We start from the raw sequence: 25,414 nt of genomic DNA, 5'->3' as shown, positions 1-25,414 counted from the left end.
TTCACGTGCTGCTTGGCTCCACAAGTGGTAACCCATGTGGCAAGAGAGTGTCCCTTATCCTCTGCAGAAGGTCAGCATAGGCCACATAAATGAGCCGTGGCAGATAGTCATGGGCCAGAATAAAAAGTTTTGGTACACAGTGCTCATCTCAGCTAGGCTGTATCACATTATCATTCCTCATTGTGATATTTTGTCAGCCAAAGGTTTTTAGGACTCCACTGACAGCAAGGTTTTTTTATTTCCTCAGGAACTCTGTGTGACTCAATGGCATTCATTTCAGTGGGTGACTGAACTGAGTAATACTCGAAAGGTAAACAAAATTGTGTAGAAGTCTATGTTGCTGCAATAAAAAGCAAATGCCTCAGCGATTGCATTGTATTAATATTACGGTAATTAATTCACTCAGAATTTAACCTGGATACTTTGTGAAATCATCCATCAATCACTGGCTAAGGCTGAGGAGGAATGACAAATTAAAGATTTTACTATGCCCTAGGCATACTTTTACTCGTTTTACTTTAATACCACTGTTAAGTTAACCATCTGGTTTACTTCTAATGATTCACAGTTAGAAGAAACTGTCTTGTCTTTCTCACTCTTCTTCCCTCAGAACATCCTGGCCCCAAATATTTGAATATGGGTATTTGAAGACAAGTCCCTTAGTAAAGGCTTCATTGCTCTAGTAAGAAACAGAGATTTTTAAATGTGCTTGCAGAACTGTAGCATTAAGTACCTGTATTTGACATAATGCTTGTTATCGAATATACAGCTGTTATAAAATGTTATAAAATTTTTTTCAAGCTAGCCACAATCGGAATTAGCGCCATACTCCAAGATATCACTGGCAATATTCTTCTAAAATGTAAAGAGCAGTGACAATGACATATGTTAAGAATGCCAGAAAGGAAGATGAATGAAAGTTTTGGTCAAAGTATTTGTACTGTAAGCATTTTTTCTGAATGAATGTATTTACAGCATGTGTATTCATCTTGAAGAGACAGTATTTCTTAACCTGAAACAAAACTTCATGAAAATTTTACTGGAGTTTAAAAATTTAGATCAGACCCATGCTAAACAAATAGAAATTACTTCAGCAAAGTAAGTGGGAAGACTTTAAGGGAGTCTCATGCATTTTTGTAATAAGACTATAAGCTGAAATAGCATGAAAACAGCAGTTCAAAATACCATTAAGTTGTACAGTTCAGTATTGTCCGTCTTTGGTATTCTAAAGTCAGGACCTGGACTCTAAAATGTCAGCAATACTTAAAAACGAAGCAGTATTCTGTTTTCCTGTCTTTTTCATTTTTTAACCAGTCCCTGCCTCAGTGTGTGTGTGTGTGTGTGTGTGTGTTTGAAATTAGTATTGCCAACTCTCTGAAACATATGAAGTATTTCAGTCCTAGCTGTAGGAACTCGCAGGATAGGAACCTCCCCACTTCACCTTAAAATTATTAATAATTCTATGTCTCTAGCAGGCCCTAAATTTTTCCATCTTTAAGCAGTTTATTATAGTTGCATTGCTCCCACTCTGGTCTTCCTTTTAGCTCCTTGTCTGCTCCTTCTGCATTTCCAGCAGTACTTTCTCTTCCAGGCCCAGGGTAGCAGAGGGAGCGACAGCTCTACACCTTCTTCATCCCCTCTTCTGATCCAATGCTGCAGAGTGGGGAGCAAAAATGAGACAGGCAGCAAAGAGCCCCTTCCTCAAAAGAAAAAGCAGACTCAGCATGACTTGCCAGGACTTGCCTTTCTGTCCTCCCTGATTCTTTTGTGAAAATTGTTTCGCTACCCTAACTCTTTTGTCTGCCAAGGCAACGAGAGGAGTGAGAGGAGCGGGGCTAATTGGCTGCTCTTCAGAAAGGTGAAAGAAGGCCCGCCAGGGCAGTTTTCCGTTTAAAAATCGGCCCAGCAGTCAAGCATCTGTCAGGACACTGTGGGGGCAGTGGCTCACCAAGCCAGGGGTTGGGGCTCGGTATAGGCAGAGGCTGCCGGTGGGGCAGGGCCAGGCCTGGCCGGGGGGGGCGGGGGGCTGTGGCTGGGCAGGGGCTGGGCCGTGGGAGAGCGGGGACTGAGGGACCTGGGTTGGGCTGAAGTGGGGGCTGATGGAGACCTGGGGGCTAGGGGGAGAGGGCAGGGGTCAGCGGGGCTGGGAGGGCCCTGAGGGACTTGTACTAACCTTGCTAAAATCACCTTAACAAGAAATTGTATGAAACAGCAGTAGCAGAACTGTGTAACAGAAGTGAGACCCCCTATATTTTAATAGGGTTAAGATTAAGCTCCAACTTTTTTGCTTGTTTAAATGGAATATATTAGAGGGAAGCAGCTTTCTAGCACACATATTTGTAACAAGGTTTCTGGAAAATGTATTTTTTATAGCTGTGGTATTTAAATTCCAAAAAGTTGAAACTGCAGGCTATGGATATTCTCTACAATGGGATAACATCCCTCCTCCACCTCACTCTACAACACTGATTTAAACAGCATAGTTTATCTCATTTATAAAGTGGCTTTAAGTTATGTAAGACAGCTGGAAATTGTGGTTTAGCTCTCACTAATGTCATTCTGTGAGTTATGATGCCTGGGAATTCTGTGGGTGAGATTATTTCCCATCCATCCATCCTACACACCAAGTTCTGCTTCCTATCGCAAACATAACTCCCTGCGCATTGAATTTCAGAGCAGTTACTGAACCTCTGGAAAGATCAGAGTCAATTGACCTTGGGTTGTACACACTGGACCATCAACCTATAATTATCCAGAAATAAGCTGCCTGCTCTGTCTTATTGTTTGTTTGTATCTATAAGGGGAACTTGCTATTCTGGGGCTGCTGTGGTTGCATTTTTGTTTCCTAACACAATAATGAAATAAAGACCAACTACCTGAAATAGTAAGTAGGAGTTAGTAGGTAGCTAACAAACAGAATCATTGGTTTACTCTTGGCAGTATTCATAGCACATGATTTCATGGCAAATTGAATAGATCCAAACAGCAGAGACCTGTCTAGTAATGTACTAATTCAACCACATGTATTGCGTGAAGTTACACAGTGCAGGGCTACAGCATTCAGAAAAACTAAAGCTCAAGATGAGACTGCAAACACTATAAGATTGCACAGAGTTTCTGTATCAGAATCATAGCCACGTGACACCCTGTCTCTCCTGGCACTCTGTATCCCAACAGCATCAACCAGCCTCCTCAATTAATATCATAATCAGCACCATTAATATCATTAAATAATCAGCACTGAAGTTTTTACTCTACTTGGAGATTCTGGGTTAAAAGAAAAACGGCATTTTTTGTGTATAGGTAATAAATATTTATGTATATTTTGCTGAAGTTTAAATATAGACTTATTTGCTTCTTAATGGGCAAAAAACCCCTCCAAACACTATATATGTCATATACATACATACACATACGCTATATCACGTATCATCAAGACAAATACACAAATAATTTATTTCAAGCCATAAAAGAATCTTCCTTCTAAAAAGATATTCCACAAGAGCCATCAGAAGATCATCAGTAGAAATGATGATGCTTTATTTCCTATGGATGTGTGTGCCATGTTCCTGTGGCCTCCATTGTGCTAACCTCCATATCCTTTCATAGTTTGCATAGCATGTCTTTCTGGCTTGTCCCCAAGGCAGAACCTCTTGCTCTTGCCATGTAAGTTAGCCTACTGCACAATATTATATACTTTCAGCTCCTGCCTGTATCCTCAAAACCTCTTGATTGCAAAATCCTAAGCTCCTTCTCATGTTTCCTAAATGCTGGCTGGAGAAAAGACAGAATGTGCTGTGGTTGTTGGTGGATGGAGCACTCTGCTGACCAAACAGTTAAGGCATAGCGTAGGTTTCTTTGCCTCGCACAGTTGCTTTTTTCTCAAATATGTATGGAATTAATAGATTTGACACTTCTATTCGTCTATCAAATTTAATTGAAAGTGCTTAATGGACTTAGAGAAGGCTGGATGGACAGGGATAGGTGTTAGAACACTGAAGCTAGTTATCTGGTTAAGGTTAGATATCTATGTCAAGACTTGGGTACTTACCTTTAGGGATCAACTATTTCAAAAATTTAGCCCTAGATTTCTGGTAAATATGGAAGGATGGATGCTAAGAAAGAATTTGGAAGAGAATGGGAGAAAGATGATACAGTGGTTCCACATTTTCTTAGGAGGAAATAGTGTTCAGAGAAACCAGAAGAGGTGATTCATTTGCATTCCTATGTAAAGCAATTTGAAACTTATATGAAGATTTGTACTTCACAGCCTCAAAAGAGGGGGGAGTGAGATTTTGAAGCAAGTTCAAGCACTGTCATTTTCTATAAAATGGAATGGAATGGAACGGAATGGAATGGAATGGAATGGAATAGAATAAGTATTAACAAGCTGAAAGAGAAATACAAACAGACATAAGTTTACCAGAACACAACATGATGATTCCAGATACATGTCTATCAGAAATAATGCTTCCACACAAGGGCTTTTTCTAAACTGCTATGACAGGTGCTTGAAATAGGTACCCAGTTTTCTACATCTCTTTACCTACCCAAGATGTGTTGTCCTAAGCAATCATCAATCTTGATTGTTCATCATTTTCTTGACCTGACAGATCTTACAGTTTATAGAATACTTGAATTATTTTACTATAGTAAGTAAACCTGAATGTAGCTCAGGGTGACTATAGCAATGAGATTGCTACATTCAAGGGATGTCTATAGGAAAAAAAAATCACAGAACCGCATAGCATGATCACAGAAAGGTTTAATATAATCAATGACCCTGTTTAGTCTAAAAGAGTGTCCTACTTGGAGCAAAATACCTGGAGGGAATTCCTGAGTGTTTGAGTTTGTTAATGTAGACATGCTTCCACCATGCTTATTGAAGGAAAAGTTTGCAACAGGTATGCTATTTCCATTGGAATAAATCATTGCTCTGATGATTAGAAAGAATCTTGTTTCCCAGATTAAATTTGTCCATTGCAATTTCATACTGATTTGTTCTTGTGTCAGCATTGTTCTTCTGCTTTAAGGACCACCTCCTCTTACATGTACACATTCTTCCTCACCCAACCCTTTTAGATAATAATAATGTATGCTCTCATTATTTTCTTTTTGCTCAGCTATCAGCCTATATCCAGTCTTCTTTCATAAAATAGGCACTTTTGAGTCCTCAGATGAAATCCTGTTTACAATCCTAGTCTCTCATTTTCAAGACAAGTGGATTCCAAATAGAGCAAGTGAAGGAAAGGCCAGCTCTGAAGAGCTGATAATCCTAGTTAGTCCTTCTCTGTAATTGCTCCATTTCAATTGACCTTTCTTCTGTATGAATGTACATAAGATTCCATTTGGGGTCTTTGAGCAGTGCTATTAACATTTTCCCATTTCTATTAGAAATGAGTGAGTGCATTTGCCATTTCCATTGTCATGTCGAACTAGCTTATTCTTGTCGTCCCATGACTGACAAAAACACTCAGGTCTTTCTCCTTCTCTTACTGTTTCTAATTTATGATCATCATTGTGTAGTGAATTTTTTTTAATAAGTTCTTTTATGAACCTTGCATTTTTTCCAGATTCTGTTGCTTCTATCCCTAAGATCATCCTTTTCTTCCTGTAAGAAATTCTGGTGAGCAATAAAGAATATGTTACAGTTAAAAAAAAAAGTGAAATTAGACATGCAAATATTAAATCTATAATAAATTAAAGAAATAGAGCACTGAAGAACTACTGAGGTTATATGAGAATTTGGGAAGGTTAGTTTGTTTGGAGCTATTGCAAGGTACATTATGTCTTATTTATATTATAATTGTTTTTTTTTCTATAATTGGTTGTATGACAAATCAAGAAATACTTTAAACCCTAAGTCATTCAGCTTCGGAATTAATTTAATAATAGATAATGGTCTGTGATTTTATGTAAGGTTCGTATCTACAAGCTCTTTTCTTTAGGGAAACCATATCAGCCTCGGTTGTATGGAATGAAGTAGATTCACGTAGAAAATCTCAGTAAAACTGAAATTAAAAAAATGCTGTAAAGGATTCAAGGATCCAATACTTGGAATGTTAAAATGCAACTCAGATGTTTTATTAAGACAACCACTTCAGAGTATAATGGGCAAAGGACAAAACACTAATGCCAGGAGCTAAGGGCCCCCTTTAACCTAAGTATTAGTTCTTAGCTCTAACCCTGAGGTTTTTACAGAAGAAATATATTCCATGAAATTCAAGGAGAAAATGCTAAGATTACCCCCAATGCAAATGGGGAAAAAGGCCAAATGTCAGATAGAAGTGTTCAGTAACAGCAGTATCATCTGCAAGATCATCATCCTAATTGCAAGAACTACAGGAGGAATAAAAAACACCTACAAAAAGACCACCAGGGTCCTTGCAATCCTTCTGTTTCTTAAGAGTATCAAAATATCATTGATATTCCTCATTCACTTTCAAAAGTAGCAATGCCAATGCATTCCCTGTAAATGAATGACAGTGGGAGAAGCTGAAAACAGTTTTGTGCTGCTAAACATCATCAGCAAACAAATAGACCAAAGCACTAAGAACATTTCAAGATTCAGAAGCAACCAGGTACTCAAAAGTCAAACTGAGAATAACAGATGGTGACATCTGATTTAAAAACAAACAAACAAAACATGGAAAAGTCACTATAATGTCGCCTTCTGATGCGACAATCTCCCGTTCGCCTGAGACGGCACGGAGGCTCCCCCAGCCTCCGGGCCAATGAGCACTGACACCAATATGAGGATGCTGCAAATGGCGTTTATTGTACGCATGTATTTGCTTATGTACCTACAAGCATACTGCTATCTCTACGTCATATCCTTCCTCTTCCTTCCTCTTTCCGTGCCATCGCGAGATCTTCCGATCGCCGTTCCCTACACTATAATGAGAGTTTAGGGTGCTTGAGTGAAAAATTGAATATGGAGTAAAAAACAGAATATAAAAGGAACTGGAATAAGAAATTGTCATTTGACCAGGGACAAGAGACAAAGTGCTTTCACTTAAAACCCTCCAGATTCATACCTGCCAGGCAGGCTGGACAGCCCTTTCATTCTATTTTGTCAGGGCTATATAGGACTGCATTGCTTGAGATAGACAGGGGCAATAATTTTGCTGATGATGTGATCCTCAGTTTATGGAATAGGCTGCCCAAAGACTGGCTGGGCTCCTGTTATTCTGTTTTAAACATCTGAAGCTATGAATCCATGCTCTGGTGTCTCACACCTGTATTATACACCCTTCAAAATCGTAAGTGGGTTTTCCAACCTGAAGTGCAAACATGCCGCAACAGCTAATCAGCTTTCAGGGATGGGGCAAGAAATCAATCGGAAGGTATCAGTCTTTTCAACATTGCCTAGGGCTTATCAACTCTTTTCCCTCTTGGGCTGCCTGACTGCTGCTGCTCTTCACTGTGATTAAACAAGGACAATGACACAAGAGTTTTTGTTCTGCACTGCAGTATATAAGACTAGAAAGGTCTTCACTTATTCTGTTGGCCCTTCTCTCTAGGGGCAACTCGTCATTGGTTCTTAATGAGTATTTAGCAAAGCTGCAAACTAGGTATAAGCGTCTCCGTGTTCTGACCTGAGAGCTACTCAACTCTTCTGTGGTAATGCAGTTTATTTGTTCATCTTGCTAATATCTCGAAGCACAATTATAACAGGAATTCAAAAAGTTATGAAAGACAAATAGCTTTTTAATTTATAAGGCACAAGAGATTGCTCCGTCAAGTTTGATCTTCTCTATACATAAGGGCCCTTGAATTTCATGTTCTTCCATCAAACCTCTTGCTTTTTTTTGAACTACTCTATATCTGTAAAAAAGATAGCCAGTCTCACTTTGAAGACTCTAAGGAACTCAAAACCATTATGTTTCTGGCTAATAACTAATTTCCCTCACTTAAAAACAAAAGTTCCTTCGTTGTAAACTGAATTTCCCCAGTTTGATTTAATGCAGTTGGGCTTCATTATGCCTTTGTCTGAAAGATTAATGAGCCCTCTCCAGCTGAACAGCAGTGATCATAACAAAATAGCATTGTATAGACTTCTGGAATTACCCTCACAAAAGCTTGGAAATCCGTTAGTCAGTTCTCCATTTCTTAAGAAAGACCAGGGCTATTTAAAGAACCTTTTTATGGTTTTTTTTTGTCCATTTATTTCAATATCTGTAATTTCTTTGTTACAGTGACTGTCATCCTTTTTTTTGCCACTGTTTTTAGATTGTGTGGTGCAAACAGTACTCAGGAGATATGAGGATTAGTTTTAGTTGAGGCATCAGTGTTCACTTACTAAAAAGCATAAAGGACTTAGAAAGCCACCTCCAGACTTGTCGTACATTAGTTCAGGTACTAAGAATGCTCTGTCTTATATGTATATCTGAGCAGATGATTAGGAGAGATTAAAAATGATTTTATTACCCAGTTTATTTTATTTTATTACACTTCAGTGATAAGGAATGAAAATTCAAACCCTTGAAGCCTTGAAAGCCGTAAAGAACTGTACAAGTCATTTTGTTTAAAGAGACTTTTCTCATCACTACAGATTTCCCACCATAACTGAATAGTCAGTCACAGCATTCAAATGTGAGTCTTAAAGACTAAATGGGAAAATCAGTTTGAGGTATCACTGATGATTTGCTTGGTATCAAAAAAAAAAAAAACAAAACCAAACAAACAAGGAATGAAGCACATTGATGTGTGTCTCTGACAAAACACAAGATATGCAAAGGAAAGATAGGCTTGTAGCTGAAAATAGAGGACTGACAGGTTTTAATATTGTCTCTGTCACAATCTTCTTGCCTGATCTTAGACAGATCACTTTTTGATGCTTCCACATTCTCCCTGCAGTAAAATGTGGGTTGTTAACAATGTCCAATGTTGTATGGGATGATTATAACATGATTTGAGAGCTTTGGGTATAATTTGCTCTGTGTTAGTTTTTAGAAAGACTGAGGATTGTTTAATTGGAGTAAAGATTAGCAAGCAAAATACTGTGGCTTTGGCACAGCTTGCTGCATTCAGAGGGTTGGTGGATGTCCTATTCCTAATCCAGTTGTAGTGCTATAAAATGTACATGCTCTTAGGTGTTGATTATTATGCATCAGCTGAAGGTTACTGTTCCAAAAGCTTAGCTGATGGATGGGATAGATGGGGGATTTTCTGCACTATGGGCCTGGCTATATTAGGTCAAACAATATCTTAAGGTGTTATAAGACTTATGACTGTGCTAAAGTGAACAGGAGTGTATATATGCTTTCTCTTCTGTGAGGTGAACTGTAGGGTTAATGATAGTTAAATGCCTAACTTGTAGGGACTTTCAATGGGAGTGAAATGAATCCCTAAAGGAATACCTGCCTACCTAGAAATCTCCTCCCTAAATCCCCATGTTTCAATGAGAATTGCACATACAATTCAAGAACACCTAGTTTCTTTATTGCTTTTTTTCAAATCAGAGCAAAATAGTTATAATGTCCTGACATCATTGCATATCTCAAAGGCAGGTATGTGCACAGGAAGAGACACATGCAGCATGCTTTATATACCTTCACTGTTTAAATTTAATAATTAGTATATTAACTATTAAACTTAAAACTTCTTTTTGTGAGAAAAGGTACTCCCTGAGACAAAAGGCTCAGATTTATATCTCATCTTTTAAAAATTCCACAGAAGAAAAAAATATCAACTGAGCATTTTGTGGCAGAATAAATACTTTTCTGGGTCTGATCTAAATATCTATAAGTAATTTGAAAGTCTCCAACTGACTAATGGGTATTCTATCCTGTGCTGCATTACTCAATGAAAAAGAAACTCAGATAGCAGCAGATGACAGCAGGTCATCACAGAAGAAATTTTTTTTTAAAAAAAAGAGTGGTTTAATTTAATACATTCAAGAAACATGCACCTCCATAACTAATAATTTCTTTTAGTATATATCCCTTAATCTCTAGACTATGTGATAAGTATAGTTAGTGAAATCCATTTTTTTAATATATCCAGCTTGGATTGCTTTTGGTATCTCAGTGAGCTTATTTAAGAACAGTTGCTTAGTGTTTATTCACTGTCAGAATTATCCTTGAAATCATTATTTTTTTTAAAAAAAACTTAACTGTTTCTCTTGTTTTCCTTGAACTCATGAACTAGAACTTTCAAAAATGCTCCCAAATCATATGGTGAGCAAACACAGCATCTTATCATATTACATCATCCTAGCAATATTACATCAGCCCTGATCTTTCTCTATGGATTTACCATGGATGCATAAGGTTAGATGAAGAAATACATTTTTAATTCAGTGAGAACCTCTGTTCTCCTGGTGGGGGTAGAATATATCTTAAAGAGGAACTATAAATAAAAAAATACCCTTGGGCCTAATATCCAGAAATGTTTTTACTGGGATGTAGTTGAATAAAACATCAGGCTTCTTCAGCAAGTAACAGCTTCTTACTACTCCCCAATGGATGCGCTTGAAAGCAAATGCTCATTCTTTGCTTACTGACAACGGTGACCCCTCGATATTCTGAGCACTTGATGCTGAAAATCAAATCCAGAGGTATGTGTATGAATTTTATACACTATATAAAAGTATGTGTGGCAGGGTGGAAAGTAGAGGGGTGGAGAAGAGAGGATATAGAGAGGCACTCAAACAAATGAGAACCCACATTCAGATTCAAAACCAAGCTTTAAAGAGAAGAAAATGAATTCTTATCCACAGGTTTTGTTTAATCTTTAATCTAATTGCATTCCTCAGTCATCTAGCTTTACAATTCAGAAGCTGGGGAAAGGAAAAATATCTCCATTCCATCATGCATCCCAGCTTTGTTTCTAACCGAAGTTTGTGCCATGCAAACTGATAATTAAAGGACCGTGTGAGAGAACAGATGTAATCTAAAAGTGCACATACAGAAGTCCCACCAAGACCCTCTTGAGGGAGGCCACTCCACTAGGAATATGTTTATGGGAAGTCTAAGCCAAGGCTGCCCTTTAGTAGATTCTTCTTTCAAATTAATATTCCTCAAAATACGTTAGTCAGGAAATGATGGGATAGCTTGCATGACTCAAGTGCTGCAACAGAAGGATGTAGGCCCTGGAGGAAAGCCAGGCCAGGAAGGCAAGGAGGTGGAGTAGCATAAGAGCAGGTGCATGGAGCTTTGCTTTGGAACAGGTGACAAATCAGTCCAGAACTTTTGGGAAAGATTTAGAGGAAGGACCAACATGAGTGATGTCAGGGTAGCCATCTGCTACAGACTGCCTGGTCAAAAATAGAAAGTAAATGAAGCCTTCTTTAGACAGCTGGAGGAAGCCTCCTGACTGCAGGCCATGGTACTCATGAGGGACTTTAACCACCCTGATGTCTGCTGGAAGGGCAATGGGACTGGATGTAAGCAACCCAGGAGGTTTCCGGAGTGTGTCACAAGGCAATTTCTTGACACAGGTGATTGATGAGTTTACCAGGTGATGCACTATGATGTTGGATTGTCACTTAGGAATAAAGAAGAATAGCTCTGGAATGTGAAAGTTGATGACAATTTGCCCTCAGGCCTGAAAGGTCCCTGAGCCTAGGAGCAGAATCTGTGGTGGGGGGCTGGGGAAGGGATGTGAAGCATTATCCTCAGCAGATGAAAATCAAATGAGGGGCCATTTAAGCAAATTTGACATTCTCATGTCCATGGGAAAACGTAGGATGCATCTGAGGATGGCAAGGGAATGGGTTGATATCATTACAAAGCTACTTTCTATAGTGTTTGGAAGGTCACAGTGATTGGAGAAGGTTCCTGAGGTCCGAAAAAAGGCAAAATCATGCCCATTCTCAAGAAGGGCAAGAAGAAGGACCTTGCCAGCTTCACTTCAGTTGCAGGGAGGGTTATGGAGCAAATTCTCTTGGAAATCATTTCCAGGCACACGAAGAAAAAGGTTACTGGAAACTGCCCACATGGATTTACCAAGGGCAAATTGTGCTTAACCAACCTGATTGCCTTCTGTGTTGAGATGGATGGCCTTGTGGACAAGTAGAGATCATTGGATGCTTCATGACTTTCGCAAGGCTAAACAGTCTCCCATAGTATCCGTATAGACAAATAAATGGACAAATAAAGTGGGTGGAAAATTGCTGGGTAGCTGAGCTCAAAGGGCTGTGATCAGTGGTATGAATTCCAACTGGTGGCTGATTACTAGCGATGTTCCTCAGGGGTTGATACGATACTGGGGTCAGTACTGCTTAATGTCTTTATTAATGACTTGAATGTTGGAATGCACCCTCACCAACTTTGCAAATGGTACAAAACTGGAGGGTGGGTGCGTGGAGAGCAGTCAATATTGGGAGGGTAGGGCTGCTCCCTGGAGGGAACTCAACAGCCGCAAGAACCTCATGAAGTTCAACACAGGCAAATACAAAGTCCTACATCTGCACTGGAATAACCCCATGCAGCAGTGCAGGCTGGACAGAAAGCAGCTTCACAGTGAAGGAACTTGGGGTTCTAGGGAGCAGCAAGATGAGCATGAATCAGCAGTGTTCCCTTGCAGAGAAGAAAGCCAACTCTATGCTGGTCTGTTTTAGCAAGAGTATAGGCAGCCATTTGAGGGAAGTGATTATTTTCCTCCATTCAGCACGTGTGATAATGCAACTGGAGTACTGCATCTAGTTTTGGCCCCTCTGTACAAGAAAGACATACTGCAATGAGTCTAAGGGAAGGTCACCAAAAGGGTTAGGGAGCCAGAGCACATGATGTATGAGGAGAGGAGAGACAAACAGTTTTGTTTAGCTTCGAGAAGGCTAAAGGAGACTCTTACTGCTCTCTACAACTATCTAATGGGGGATGTACAGCAGACAGAGCTAGGTGCTTCTTGGAGATGTACAGTAATAGGATGAGAGCTAATGGACACAAGTTGCAACAAGGTAAATTCTGATTATATATTAGGAAGAAAAATCAGAGGAAAGGTGGTTAAGCACTGAAAGAGGTGCCAATAGAAAGTTGTGGAGTCTCCATCCTTGGAGATACTCAAAACTTGGCAAGACACAGCCCTAAGCAACCTGCTGTGATTGGACCTTCTTTGTGCAAGGTGTTGGACCAGATAACCTCAAAGGGTCTCTTCCAGCCTAAATTATTCTGTGATTCTATATAGCAGGAGTGATATTGAATCCCAGGCTCCAAGTAATAGTTTAGGATCCAGCACTGCATGTCTAGGAATGAGGGTTCATTTTGACTGGAGAGCCTGGAATTTTCAGTGAGTCAGCATTGACATCTATGTTCTCTAAATTATATCATATCTAGTATTTGTGGAATAAAAATTTTCTCTCTGAAGCACAGGTAATTGTTCCAATCCAAACAGTCTAAATCATCTAAAAGGAGAGTTCCTTTTTTTTAGGTTAAAGAAATTGATATTTGTATGAGCTAGGTTTACCTGAGTGAGTAGTGTAAGTCCTGAGAGGCTTTGTTACTTGGAAGCAACATGAGGCCCATGCTCATGCCAGCTCACAATCATTTTGCATACACATGTGAGAGTTTTCATGCACAGGGCATTTACTTCCTGCCCTCAACCCCCCGGAGTATGTTATCAGCCACGTGTAGAGGGCATTCTGTGAGGAATTTTAGCGGCTGTAAGCAGCATTAACTCCGCATTAAGCAACTGACCTGAAATGTGTAAAATCACAGGAAGACCATGGAATGGAAAAAAGCTATGAATGCTCTGACACCTCTGCTTGCATGCCCTTTAAATCCACTGCTGGTGCAGCAGTCAACTCGACTGCAAAGGATGCTGGTAGGAGGAAGCATGTCATAGAGACAAAGGTACAGTTATTCTGTTTGCTTCGGTCTTTTAGGGAGAACTAATCTTTTATTAATGATCACATGATTCTAAACACAAGTTTTACAAATGGCTTCTCTTAAGTTGATGTTGCCTTCCAACATGAGAATATAACATGGGCAAAGTTGACAAACATGCCAAAAAGTCTGGATGATGATTATGTGAGCTTGTACAGGACAGCAGAAACTTCTTTGTTCCAATAGATATCTACTGGTGAAACAACATTTACTGTTTCATGAAGAGACAGAGGAAGAACAAGTGCCAGATAGGTGATATCTCTATGCAGAGTAGCCGGTGCAGCTGGGTTCCTCAGGAAACCTTTGGGTTATCCTGCTGTGTACAGCATTGCATGTGCAAGTTGGGGATGGAAGGGTTGTGTTCACGTTTGGATGATGCAACTCCAAAATAAATAACTCTGAAAAAAAAAAAACCGGTGGGAATGGTACTTCCAGAAAAGAGATTTGCTTAGCTGTTTTTCCCTTCTCCTTTGATTTACATTTTTACCTCTCACTCGGTATGTCTCTACAATGTTCGTTGCTCCTGTTTTTTTGTGAAAGTAGAAAAAGAGAGAGAAAGGACTGATACTCTTCCATCTTCCCTCCCATCCTGAGGGTGATTCTTCCCTTCATCTGTCACCTCAGACTTTCACTATAACCACAAACTTCATTGAACCCTGAAATACATGCAAGTGCAGGCTGAGGTTTGTTTCACCCCATTAATGGTGAAAGGAAGTCACAGTCTGCATTAGCACATATGGATCAACAGTAGCTATTCATATCACAACACATTTTCAGTTTGTGTTTTGAAATGTTATGCTGACTGGCCACAGCTCTCAATCTGCTGCTGCCCCACTGTGAACTTATGTTCTCCAGTGAGGGAAACAGCAGCAAAAGCAAAGGGAGTCACAGAACATAAGAATTTAATCTAATAAAGAGATTTCTCTAACCTTTATAGTTTAATATTTTTGGTGAGCCAGTTGTAAACAACTAGGGGTGGAATAACAGTTATTCTTTGTCTTGAACCTGAAATGAGGGATTTGTTTGAGGTGTTGCTAGCCTGTATGTTCCGTGTTCATTTTGCTGCATTACAGTGAGAATGCTACTGTGCTATACAAACAAAGAAGAAAAAGTTAAACACAGCTTCAAAGACCAGTGACCTAAGTAACCCAAAATAAAACATGGACTTCACCAGCAGTCTTACCATGCTTTTGGGGAGGAAGATTAATGCGTTGAGTTGTTTTTCTGTAACTAGAAGTCTCAGGGCACACAGTTCAAGAAGATATGCAGATTGCTGGCAAGAGGAGGAAGGATGATCTGTATAAAGATGTGGCCCAAAATGTAAGCACTGATGTAAGTGGTTCATTAGCATAGGGAAAACAAAATCATTTAATTCAGGGTGCAAAAGATGAAAAATAAGAAAAGAATTAACAGAGAGAAATCTTGACTTGAGGGTCCCAGTATTTGCTCGCTTCCTCTTCTCTAGGTATACTGGAAAGAAGAGGAAGAGGTTCTATGACATTACACCATAATCTGCCATAATGTAAGAAATGTGGTTTGTTTGAGACAGATGGTTGTAAGGCTCTAATATTGTGTAATATATCTGGGAACAAGGAGGATGCTAAGTAGATTCACAATTATAAGGATCATAAATACTAAACATGTTGTGTTTCCTGCTGTTTCATTTTCTGAATAACATTTTTGCCCATCCCGCCCATTTCTCATTATCTCTTTTCTTAGCCTCCATATGACAGTTAGAAATTTGCAAGCTGTTTCTGGATTCTCTTCCTGGGCCTCTAACCTCTTAACTGTCCCTCATTTCAAAGTTATCTCTGTTCCACAGAGACTGACAGTACAGAGAACGGTCAACACCAGTAAATCTTTCAAAGAGGAATATAAGACAAGCATGTGTATATGTGTGCAATTCAATATTGGAATGAAGGGCAGTTGGGAAAGTCAAGTGGAAGAACATAAAATATGGATGATGAATGAGGAATAAAGGAAGTGCAGATGCGCCAGGGCATTTGTTCTACCTTTTACAAGAATGACAAGTATTCAGCTTGTTGAAGTGAAAGGCATGTGGCCTAATCATCTGCACAGGAGGGTAGAGGCTAGGAACTCTGATCTTTTTTTTAATCTTGGTTTCGAAATTTCCAACTTTTGGCTGTGCATCGGCCATTTAACCTCCTTGTAAATCAGTTTCCTCATCCATTAAAGGCTGGTGGTAATGCTTCCTTCACCACGGTATTAAACTTACCATTGTAACTAATATTGGCACATGTAAAGAACTGTTTGGCTTTCCTGCCAGGAACAAGGGCAGGAGTGTCTGTCACTAATGGTCCACAAAAGCCATACACCGTGCTAAGAGAGAACTGCCTCTGCAGAGGAGCGGCGCAGGTAGCCATCAGTGCCCTCCAGGGACCACAGCGCTCCGACACAGATAGCGTGCCAGAGGGAGCCTGCATCTAGAAAGGTGCAAAGGTTTAGTCCCTCTCCCTCTGTGCGGTAAAGGGCGTAGAGCTCCTCTGAGAGACACAGCACAAAACCAAATTCTGTGTGCACATTCAGCTGTGCAAGGAGAACAGTGAGGGCTTGCTGGGGACAGGAGTCCAGCCCAGAGCCCTGTGTCAGCTGTGGGCAGTGCCGCAGCCACAGAGCAGCTCAGATTGATTGGTGTAAGCTAGAGGTGACTGATGGCTCTCTCTGGTTTTGCTGTGAGCCACTCCGAGCCCAGGAATTGTTCAGGACTGACAAGCTGTACAGTGACTTACAGGCTGTCTCTTGGGCTGCTAGTTCTCTTGGAAGCAGAGTGCAGAATCTAGCTCTAGAGAAGTAATATTCTGAACATCGAGAGAAATTGAAAACCCTTTTGAATAGACTCACTGAATAAATAGAAGTCGCAAATATAATTTTTAATTTTAGGCCTCACTAAGACAACAAATAGTAACTGGATTTGTAACAGGAAACCAAAGACATCAGGAGTATATCATAGCACAAGGTACAAGGAAGAGAAAGTAAATACTGAGTAAGTGTTTGCCAATAGGATTGCATAAAGTGTGTTAAAAGTGAAGATGCAAATAGTCATTTTAGTTTGACTTTTCACATCTGCTTTTTTGGGGGGACAACAGTTTTGATGATAAGGACAGAATGCTAGCCTATTAAATTTCTGAGAGAAAGTGAAGATTTCTCTTGCTCGTTATCATGCATTCCAACTAAGATATGATAACTTCTAACCGCTGGAGTAAGTGACCCATTATTGCCTGAAATGCTGAAAATACATGAACTATATTATATGGTAAAAACTTTTTTGTTTAAACAGCCCTTTGTGTGTGCTCACAGTCCGATATCTTTTCTCTCTGTAAGTGACTTAGTCTCACCACTAGTAATGGTTTGGAGAGATTCTAGCTTTTGTTTGATTTGATTCTGATGAAATACCCTGCAGGGGACTGTTCTGCTTGCCTTCAAAAGAGCTGTAGCCAGAAGTAAAATCAGTGAAAAGAAAGAAAAACAGTACCTGAAAGTATCTTGCAATACCATTCACTTTATCCCCTCCTCACCCAAAGCCTCACAGAGGAGACCCTGTCTTTACCAGTGGTTCTTCTGACACCAAAGAAACAAAACAAAAAGACACTAGTTTTGCCCTGAGTAATGCACTATCCTTTCTGCTTTGCCAGGCCACATAGCAGAAGGACTTTGACTTTATCTTCCTTGAAAGATGGAGTTGTCAGCAGAGAATGATTGTTTATGATGGGACGTACAGGTAGTAACATCAGATAGCTTACAGGCAAGCACGCTGCTTGAATTATATGAACATCAATAAGACATAGCAAAAATAAAAAGTATGTCTGGAAGTTTCCTTTTAGTGCCAGATAGACAGAGTGTGACAAAACTGCTCTACTGTTGTCCCTGATGTTATCAGGAAAGCAAGTTGCTCCTTTCCACTGGAGGCTGCCAGAAGCTATTTCTGGGTTAATGAATAAGATTTAAGATTTGTTCAGACCTTTCTTTAGTCTAAAAGGAAGACGCATCCTATCCCTTTATTTAACAATAACTTGTAAGTTTGTGCTCTGACAGGACCACTTGGTGATGGATGTCAGTACATGGATTTTATATAGCCAATGGGATGGCTTTGTAAAGACATCAGTTGCATACAAATGGAGAGACGTGGTTACTGTACTTTTGAATATACTATTGTAACAGGGTGGATTTTTCCATTCTGTTTTCCAGGTAAATCTGAACACCTCTAGGGAACATAGCGTATATTTCTACATATAGCTGCACTACTACTTCACTGTTTATCTAGGATTTAGAGATGCATTCACCCCAGCCCTTTAAAGTCCTACCAAACAGGCACTGGTACAAGTAGATCTTTTTAGAAACCTGACTCAAATGTTCCAAATTTTTGCTGCACAGTAGTGCTGGGCACTTCTCTACTTTGATGCCCATATAATCCTTTTATTTTATTTTGGGATTGAGTCCCTGCCAAGTGCCATAATTTCTGAACCAGAAGAAAAGATATCTTCAGGTTTAAATGTCACCATGACCATCAGTCACACTCCAGTGAATAGCTGCAGTTCATAAGATATTCAGTAGCACAAGAAATAATTCCAGTCTAGAACTTTTCTGCAAGTTGCTGATATTGTTATGTTTGAGACTAACCAACACTGCAGGCATGACGTTCTGTTTTTCTTCTAAGGCTTCATTTTGGAAAATACAGAAATGAAATTTAGTAATACAAGAACTGGATAATAAAAGAGTGGATCTCGTGTCAGAACCACTGCATGCAATCAACTTGTATTGATAACGTTGGAAGTTGCTTCTTCTTGCCAGCTGCCCATGTGATATCGCAGCATATTTGGTCTGGTGGTAAAATATCCAACATACAAAACTGGACCACTTTTTAATAGTTTATTAGTTTAATATTTAGGTGTCCATAGGTACCAAATAAGGACTACTTTGTTTCATGTGTGCTTAGTCAGTTAGCTCCTGAAGGACATTCATTGGACATACTTTCTTAAGTACATTGGGCATACAGTCCCGAGCACAACAGTGCTCTGCTCCATGACTCAGATACTGCTTCAACACTGTTTTCAGTAGTGCCCTGAAATCTGCTGCTCTGTTTGATATCTTCAGAGACATCACCCTTCTTTTTTATTATCTCAAACCTAAATGCATTTCTCTCCTCCCTTCCTCCCGTCCTCTCCAAAAATACGGTCACAAATTTGTTTTTGTAGTATAAACAGCTACAGGATGCTCCAGCTGTAATCTAGGTGGTTATAGAAATAATGCTGTTGGAATATTTTACAACAGACTGCTTTTATCTCAAATTTTGATGTGGTTGATTGAATTAAACAGATGTTAAAAAAGTTAACAGAAAAAAACAAAGTAAAAGTTTTTTATTTTCTGACAGCTTATGTGGAATCATTTTTTAGAACTCTGATGTTAATCCCTACCAGTTTCAACTACTGAACACGAAAAACAAGAACCAGATCTGACTGCATAAGCAGTCAGACCTAAGCAGAACTCCCTTTTACATATATATGTTGCTAAGGGTGTTAATGATTTTACTGTTTACATTTCTTTATAATAGAACAAAAATATTATAACCAAATATGCTTATCATTGTCAGGTCATATTTAAGGTTAACTTCCTCTGAGAGAAAATATGCTTAATAAACATGTTCATTATCCTCATTTGCCCACACCAATCAAGTTTAATTGTTCAGTTAAATTGCCTGGTTACCTCAATTTAGAGACATCCAGCTATTTCCATCATTTATCCTCACACCAATACTCAACTTTCTCTAATAATAAATGGCTTCTATTTCATGCCTCTTGGCTAATTGTTCAATTACAAGGGTGTGAGTAGTTCTGGCATTTGAAAGACGTGTGAAAGGCCACTTGTGAATAGCCCAGGGACACAGAATCAATGACATTTATACATTATGTGTCATTTCTATGCTTTGTAATAGTAAGTGTATTAAAGAACCAATAGACAGAAGACTAATTCTTAAAAATAATGCCTATTTGATTTCTTTTTCCACTCCTCTATCTTGATTCCTCTCTGTGAAGTTTCCTCTCAGTCCACCTCTGTCTTCCTAGTTCTTCCCTCTTACTTTCTCCCGACTCGTTTTCTTACCCACTTATCTTCTCTCCCTACTTCTCCTCTCTGAGGACTCTCTGCCTTTGGCTTTTTGCTGTAGATTCACTGGGCTCAATGGATGCTGATTATCCTGGTTGGAACTCTATGAGTATTATACCAGCTGAGTAGCTCTTCATTTGAATCATGCCTTGCAGCCATTTAGTAGGAAAGAAGTGTCACATCCAACTTTGACAGCTGACTGGCAGGCAAGCAAAGCAGCCATCATCTCTCATGGGAACGCTCAGAACCTTGCAGAGGGAGATAAAATGTCAGACCACTGCGATCTTCAGCCTTTGCTAAGAGACTTGAAAGATCAAACTAAATCAGACACAATCCCATTTTAGTTTGGAAAACTAAGCTTTCTACTTTGAATGTCATCAATAGCACAATTTCTGCATTCTGCAATACAGAATCCTATAGACTATGGCACCTTGGACAGTATAGACTCATTCTGGACTCAACCACAGTTCCATTAGCTCTGCAGTTCACATAAAGGTTGTTGTCTACATGGGACTCTGCTGCTCAGGGAGGTAGCTATTCTCAGAGTTGTGTTTTTTTTTTTTTTTTTTCAACAGACCCTTTTCTAACTGTTATCATGCTTTGAGCATAGAAATTTTCAGCCATTTATTGTTTCCTAATATATAAGCACAGTATGCTTCAACTCTTCCTAATAGCATGGCTTATGGTATTATGGTCATATTACAGAGTCTTCAGTGGCACCACAAAACCTCATCAGAGGTATCTGCAGTGGAGAATGAGAAATGAAATGGATGAGAGAAACCTCACCAAAATACAGGCAGAGCAACTTCACCAAAATACTGGCACTGTGAATCCTAAATATCTTGGACCAAACCCTCTTCTGGTTTATATGGTAGGACTCTACCAAAATTAATGAACATAACGGAAAAGGCATATCAGATTTTAAAGCTAAGAATCTGGCCTAGAATATCATCCCGCAATTGAACTGCATTTTTTCCAGACAAAAATAAAAATAAAATCTTTAAAATAATTGTGTATGATTGGCCATGGGACTCACAGGCTGAACTGGGAACTTTGCCTTCCTGGCTGTTGATTGCAATTTGATGCTGAGGTATTCTAACCTTTCTCCGGCTGAAGCTGGACAGGCAGGAATGAGCACTAACATTTGCAGTAGACATCATTCATATATACTTGTTATTGATGGCTTTCTAATGCTTTTAAAATCAAAATGTGTATGTGTCTAAAAGAATCTTACCTTGCCAACATATTGGTAGTCGGTCCCTGTGTATTCCTCCAATAAAAAGAACTGATTCCACATCCAGCTTCTTTTGGAACGATTGAAGTCTTTCCTGCTATTTCCAGACAATACCAAAACCTTTTCCTTTTCTGGAAAGCCACTAGTCCTTTTGGACAACAAAGTTAAGCAACTTTGGTGGGGCTGACCAGCCCAAAACAGCAGCCAGAAGCAATGGTAAGTTCTCATCACGGCAACACAAGGAGGTGCAAATAATGACTTATTTTCTTGTCCTCAAACTAACCTACTTTACTGCACTGGATCCAGTCTCATGCGTTCTTCTTTCTTTAAACAGTCTTTGCAGTCTCAAAGGATATCTGAAAATAAAAATGACAACATTTTAAGCATTTTCAAAGGTACTTAATCATTACAGCAAGTAAGTCCAAAAAGTAGAAGAGTAATAGTGATTGTTGAAAAGCTAGGCTTTCTGGTTCAAAAACGTTGCAAGTGGTCCTTCAAATAATCTAAGTGAATCTGTACTAAGTAGGAGGAAGTATTCCTGATGTTTATTTTTCCCTTTACCTCCATTTACTTCCATTCTTGGATTAATGAACACTAGATATTTCTCTTTTTACTGCCTGGACTTTGGGATATAACTGATTAGATGGTGACTGGGGATCTTGATGGGGTTACATTACTACACTAAAAAGGGCTAGCAAGAGTGCACATTGCCTTCCCAGGAGGTATTAGGTTGCTATAGTTATGGGCTGAAAAGCCTGGACTTACTTAAATGGCTCCATGATTTTTACCCCAAATTTAAGAATTTTGCCTTTGATTTCATGTGAGAAAGGACAGGTAAATGGGTTAGTGAAATAAATGCACATCTTTGTCGATATCTTCCACATCTAAGAGCTGTTTGATACTGTGTAGGGCCTTAATTTGATTTTCTAAGTTATCTACTGCCAGAGTTTTATACTGAGTATTGGATCTTAAACTACATAGTTATACATGTAAATATTTTAATTAGTAACTTTTAAAAACAAAACCTCTGAGCTGGTTCATCTTTATTTGTGGGTTCTTCTTAGCTACTGTTTCCTACATTCATATTAAATATCTGGACACGTACAAAATAATTATCAAAATGATACCAATTTCTGAAGACTTCAAGAATTTCATCATGAACAAAGCTATACAAACAGTACCATAGTGTGGTTTTAACTATTCTTCTGTTTTTTTAAAAAAAGTTGAAATCTTCCCCTCAGGAAGAAGAAATGATACTACATATCTCGGGTGACCAATAATGCAAAATGCTTAATGAACAACTTTGGAACACTTTATAAGTCTGAAGAAGTTAAAATTACTTTACAGAAACATTCGACAACATATAAGAATATTTTTCATAGATACTTTGTTTGTTTTTTACTCCAAACAGATCCATATTCTTAAAGAAGGATCATATGATGCATTTTCAGTTTGTTTTGCGCAGATGCTCTTTGGAAAAGTTTTTTCTTTTTTAGTATCCTCATCAAAAACTATAAATCATTCTAAAACAGCTTAAAATTCAATGCAGCAGCTATCAATATTTGTAAATAGCAACTGTTGCTTTCCAACCAAATCCCAAAGAGAAATTATTCTTTTTGTTTTCTTTTGTAAACATTTTGCACAATACTATTTGGATCATATTCTATATCAAAGGCCAAATTCTTTGCTGTATTATGCGTCTGTAGTTTTTTAAAGGTGTAAATCAGGCAGAATTTAGCCTTTGAGCTACACGGATGGAGTTAAAGCATTTATAATGCCTCAGGTTAGCCACTCTTCTGGTTGTCATTGTTCTTAGTAATAAATTGTATAAAATAACCTCAAGTTTCTTACAGTTCCTCTTACTAAATCATTCTTTAAAGAAATACCACTTAGCTGTTAGATGGATAGTAGGCAGTGGAACAGGGCTATTCAAACAATATCATTTTACTGGTTCTCAAGGTAAAATACAGTGAAAAGGTAACTTCTGGGGAAGGGAGAATCCATTTTTTAACATTGAGAGGACGAGTGGAATAGGCATGGTTCATTCTGAAGCAGTGTAGTCTTCTCTCGAGCAAAGGGAAAGTTTGCAGTTAGCTCTCCTTAACATCCATAAGCCCTCTGTAGGTAAAAAACCAGCTTTGTCCTGTAGTCTGTGGGAACTGATCCATGTAAGGCTTTGAGTGTTGTGAGACAGACAGACACGGATATATACAAACATATGCACACACACACAGATATATCAGTACGTACACGCGCGCACACACACACACACACACACACACACACACACACACACACAAATGTAACAGTAAGAACGGACCCACTGCCCAGTGTGCTTTTCCCTTAGTAAGAAGAGGACTTTCACAGAGGAGAGCGGAAGAAAAAATGAGAGGAATAGGAAAAACCAAGGTGCCTGAGCTTTACAATATATACAGCAATTGCATTCAAGGTGATTAATGGAGCACCAGTAAATAAATGCGCAGGTAGTTCGAGGGGGACATGGGCAGAGTCAGGCACCAGGCTACAGAGAACTGAGCTTGGTTTAACTCTCCTCATTCTTATCTGTTCTCCTTCTCCTGTATCCTTCTGACTCGCTTAGGGTCTCCTCATTTATGGCTCTGCCAACATCCGCTCTTCTAACCTCCCAGCTCTGAGTGGAGCCTGTTCTGGTGGGCATGTTCTCTGATGTGATATGAAAGAGGAGATTATGTCTTGTACAGTATTTTTGACTTTCATTTTATTGTCAGACTGCTTTGGGGCGAGGCTGCAGCCTGCCTAGGTGAGTTAATTAGTGCCCTGGGCAGTGGCAGCCCTGGTGAGCTGCCATTTAACAGCAGGCCTATCATGATATTTGCTCTGAGCGTAGATGTGAAAAGACTGATGAGATGTTCTGCCTGTGCGCACATGGCTCGCCTTATTGGGCAGGCAGGGTCTGAGGTAGGGAGCAGAGCGTATATGAACAAACCTATTATTTTGCTATTAGTGAAGTCTGTACGGATTGCTGAGGCGTGAAGGAGCGAAAATCATCACTCGACAGGCACCCCCAGCGTTCATCTCATTACCCCTACGGACAAATCCCACAGTGGGGCTCGATACCTGTGCTCCTGTACGTAACGTTTCCTCAGCGATACTGCCTAGAGCAGAATTACCTGGAACGGGTGCGTGCCAGCCTTTTAAAGGATCAGTCCCATAAATGCCAGTTGCCAGGAAACACTTATTCCTGCGGGGGAGTTTTCTGCACTTGAAGTCAGCTATATTTCACAGCTCTGATGTCATGGGAGAGGTTTTGTAGTGGCTTATGCTGAAATATAGCTCGTGAGAGTGATATCATAGCTGTGAAATATGGCTTTTTTATTCTCCTCTGCTGAGATGTGTCTAAAATGCTGAACTAAGGGCATGATCCTGAAATATCCTTCTTGCCTGGGTAGTCTTCACGCAGCAGCAGACCAGCTAAGCCCCGGTAACTTCTGTGCCAGCACCCAGAGAGCAGACACATTTCACAGATCTGGGCTTAAGTGGGCAACAGAGGTAAGTACAAGCTGAAGTCTAGGATGGTTTTGCCCTATAGGTGCTGAAAACTATTTTACGGGTCAGAGCGGCACATTCAGCTGAGTGAATAAAGAGGACGGGAGCACTGCACTCTGTGCTAAGACTTTTGTAAAGAGTGAGCACGGGTGGTTGTTAGCTGCCATTTTGTGCTTCAGCTCCAATGGCTCATGCGCCGGAGAGGTCTCTGCGGCGTGATAATTTCTCTCTTGCAATTGCTGTATTTACTCCTTTCAGTATTTTGAAAACTATTTATTCACAAGGAACATTTTTTCCTTTAAATGGAGGTGTGTAAAGTTGAGTGAATAAAGAGGACGGGAGCACTGCACTCTCTGCTAAGACTTTTGTAAAGAGTGAGCACGGGTGGTTGTTAGCTGCCATTTTGTGCTTCAGCTCCAATGGCTCATGCGCCAGAGAGGTCTCTGCGGCGTGATAATTTCTCTCTTGCAATTGCTGTATTTACTCCTTTCAGTATTTTGAAAACTATTTATTCACAAGGAACATTTTTTCCTTTAAATGGAGGTGTGTAAAGTATAACTCATGGGACCTTTTGCTTGGTAGGGAGGGATGGGGCTAAAATTTCTTTGTTTTCTTCAAATCACACAAAGACAGGCAATGAGACAAAAGTGTCACTTTAAACATCCCACTTTTCTCAGTTATCAGCCGGTCAGCCAGTGGGGGATCT

General features: G+C 39.5%; 1 protein-coding gene across 2 annotated transcripts in view; it reads right to left on the bottom strand.

Moving 5' to 3' along the window:
- The window catches only part of LOC112982209 (cadherin-6), a 110,365-nt gene that overhangs the window by 35,479 nt on the left and 49,472 nt on the right, over nucleotides 1-25,414 (bottom strand). For both annotated transcript variants that reach the window (XM_064506885.1, XM_064506884.1), the window contains one exon: nucleotides 21,184-21,539. In XM_064506885.1, the coding sequence (XP_064362955.1) occupies nucleotides 21,184-21,411 (228 nt within the window). In that variant the 5' untranslated portion in view covers nucleotides 21,412-21,539. The remainder of the gene's footprint in view (nucleotides 1-21,183; nucleotides 21,540-25,414) is intronic.

Source organism: Dromaius novaehollandiae, chromosome 2 (genome assembly GCF_036370855.1).
Source record: "Dromaius novaehollandiae isolate bDroNov1 chromosome 2, bDroNov1.hap1, whole genome shotgun sequence".
Taxonomy (NCBI): Eukaryota; Metazoa; Chordata; class Aves; order Casuariiformes; family Dromaiidae; genus Dromaius; species Dromaius novaehollandiae.
The sequence above is the reverse complement of the archived record's forward strand: the minus strand, read 5'-3'. Positions and strand labels throughout refer to the sequence as shown.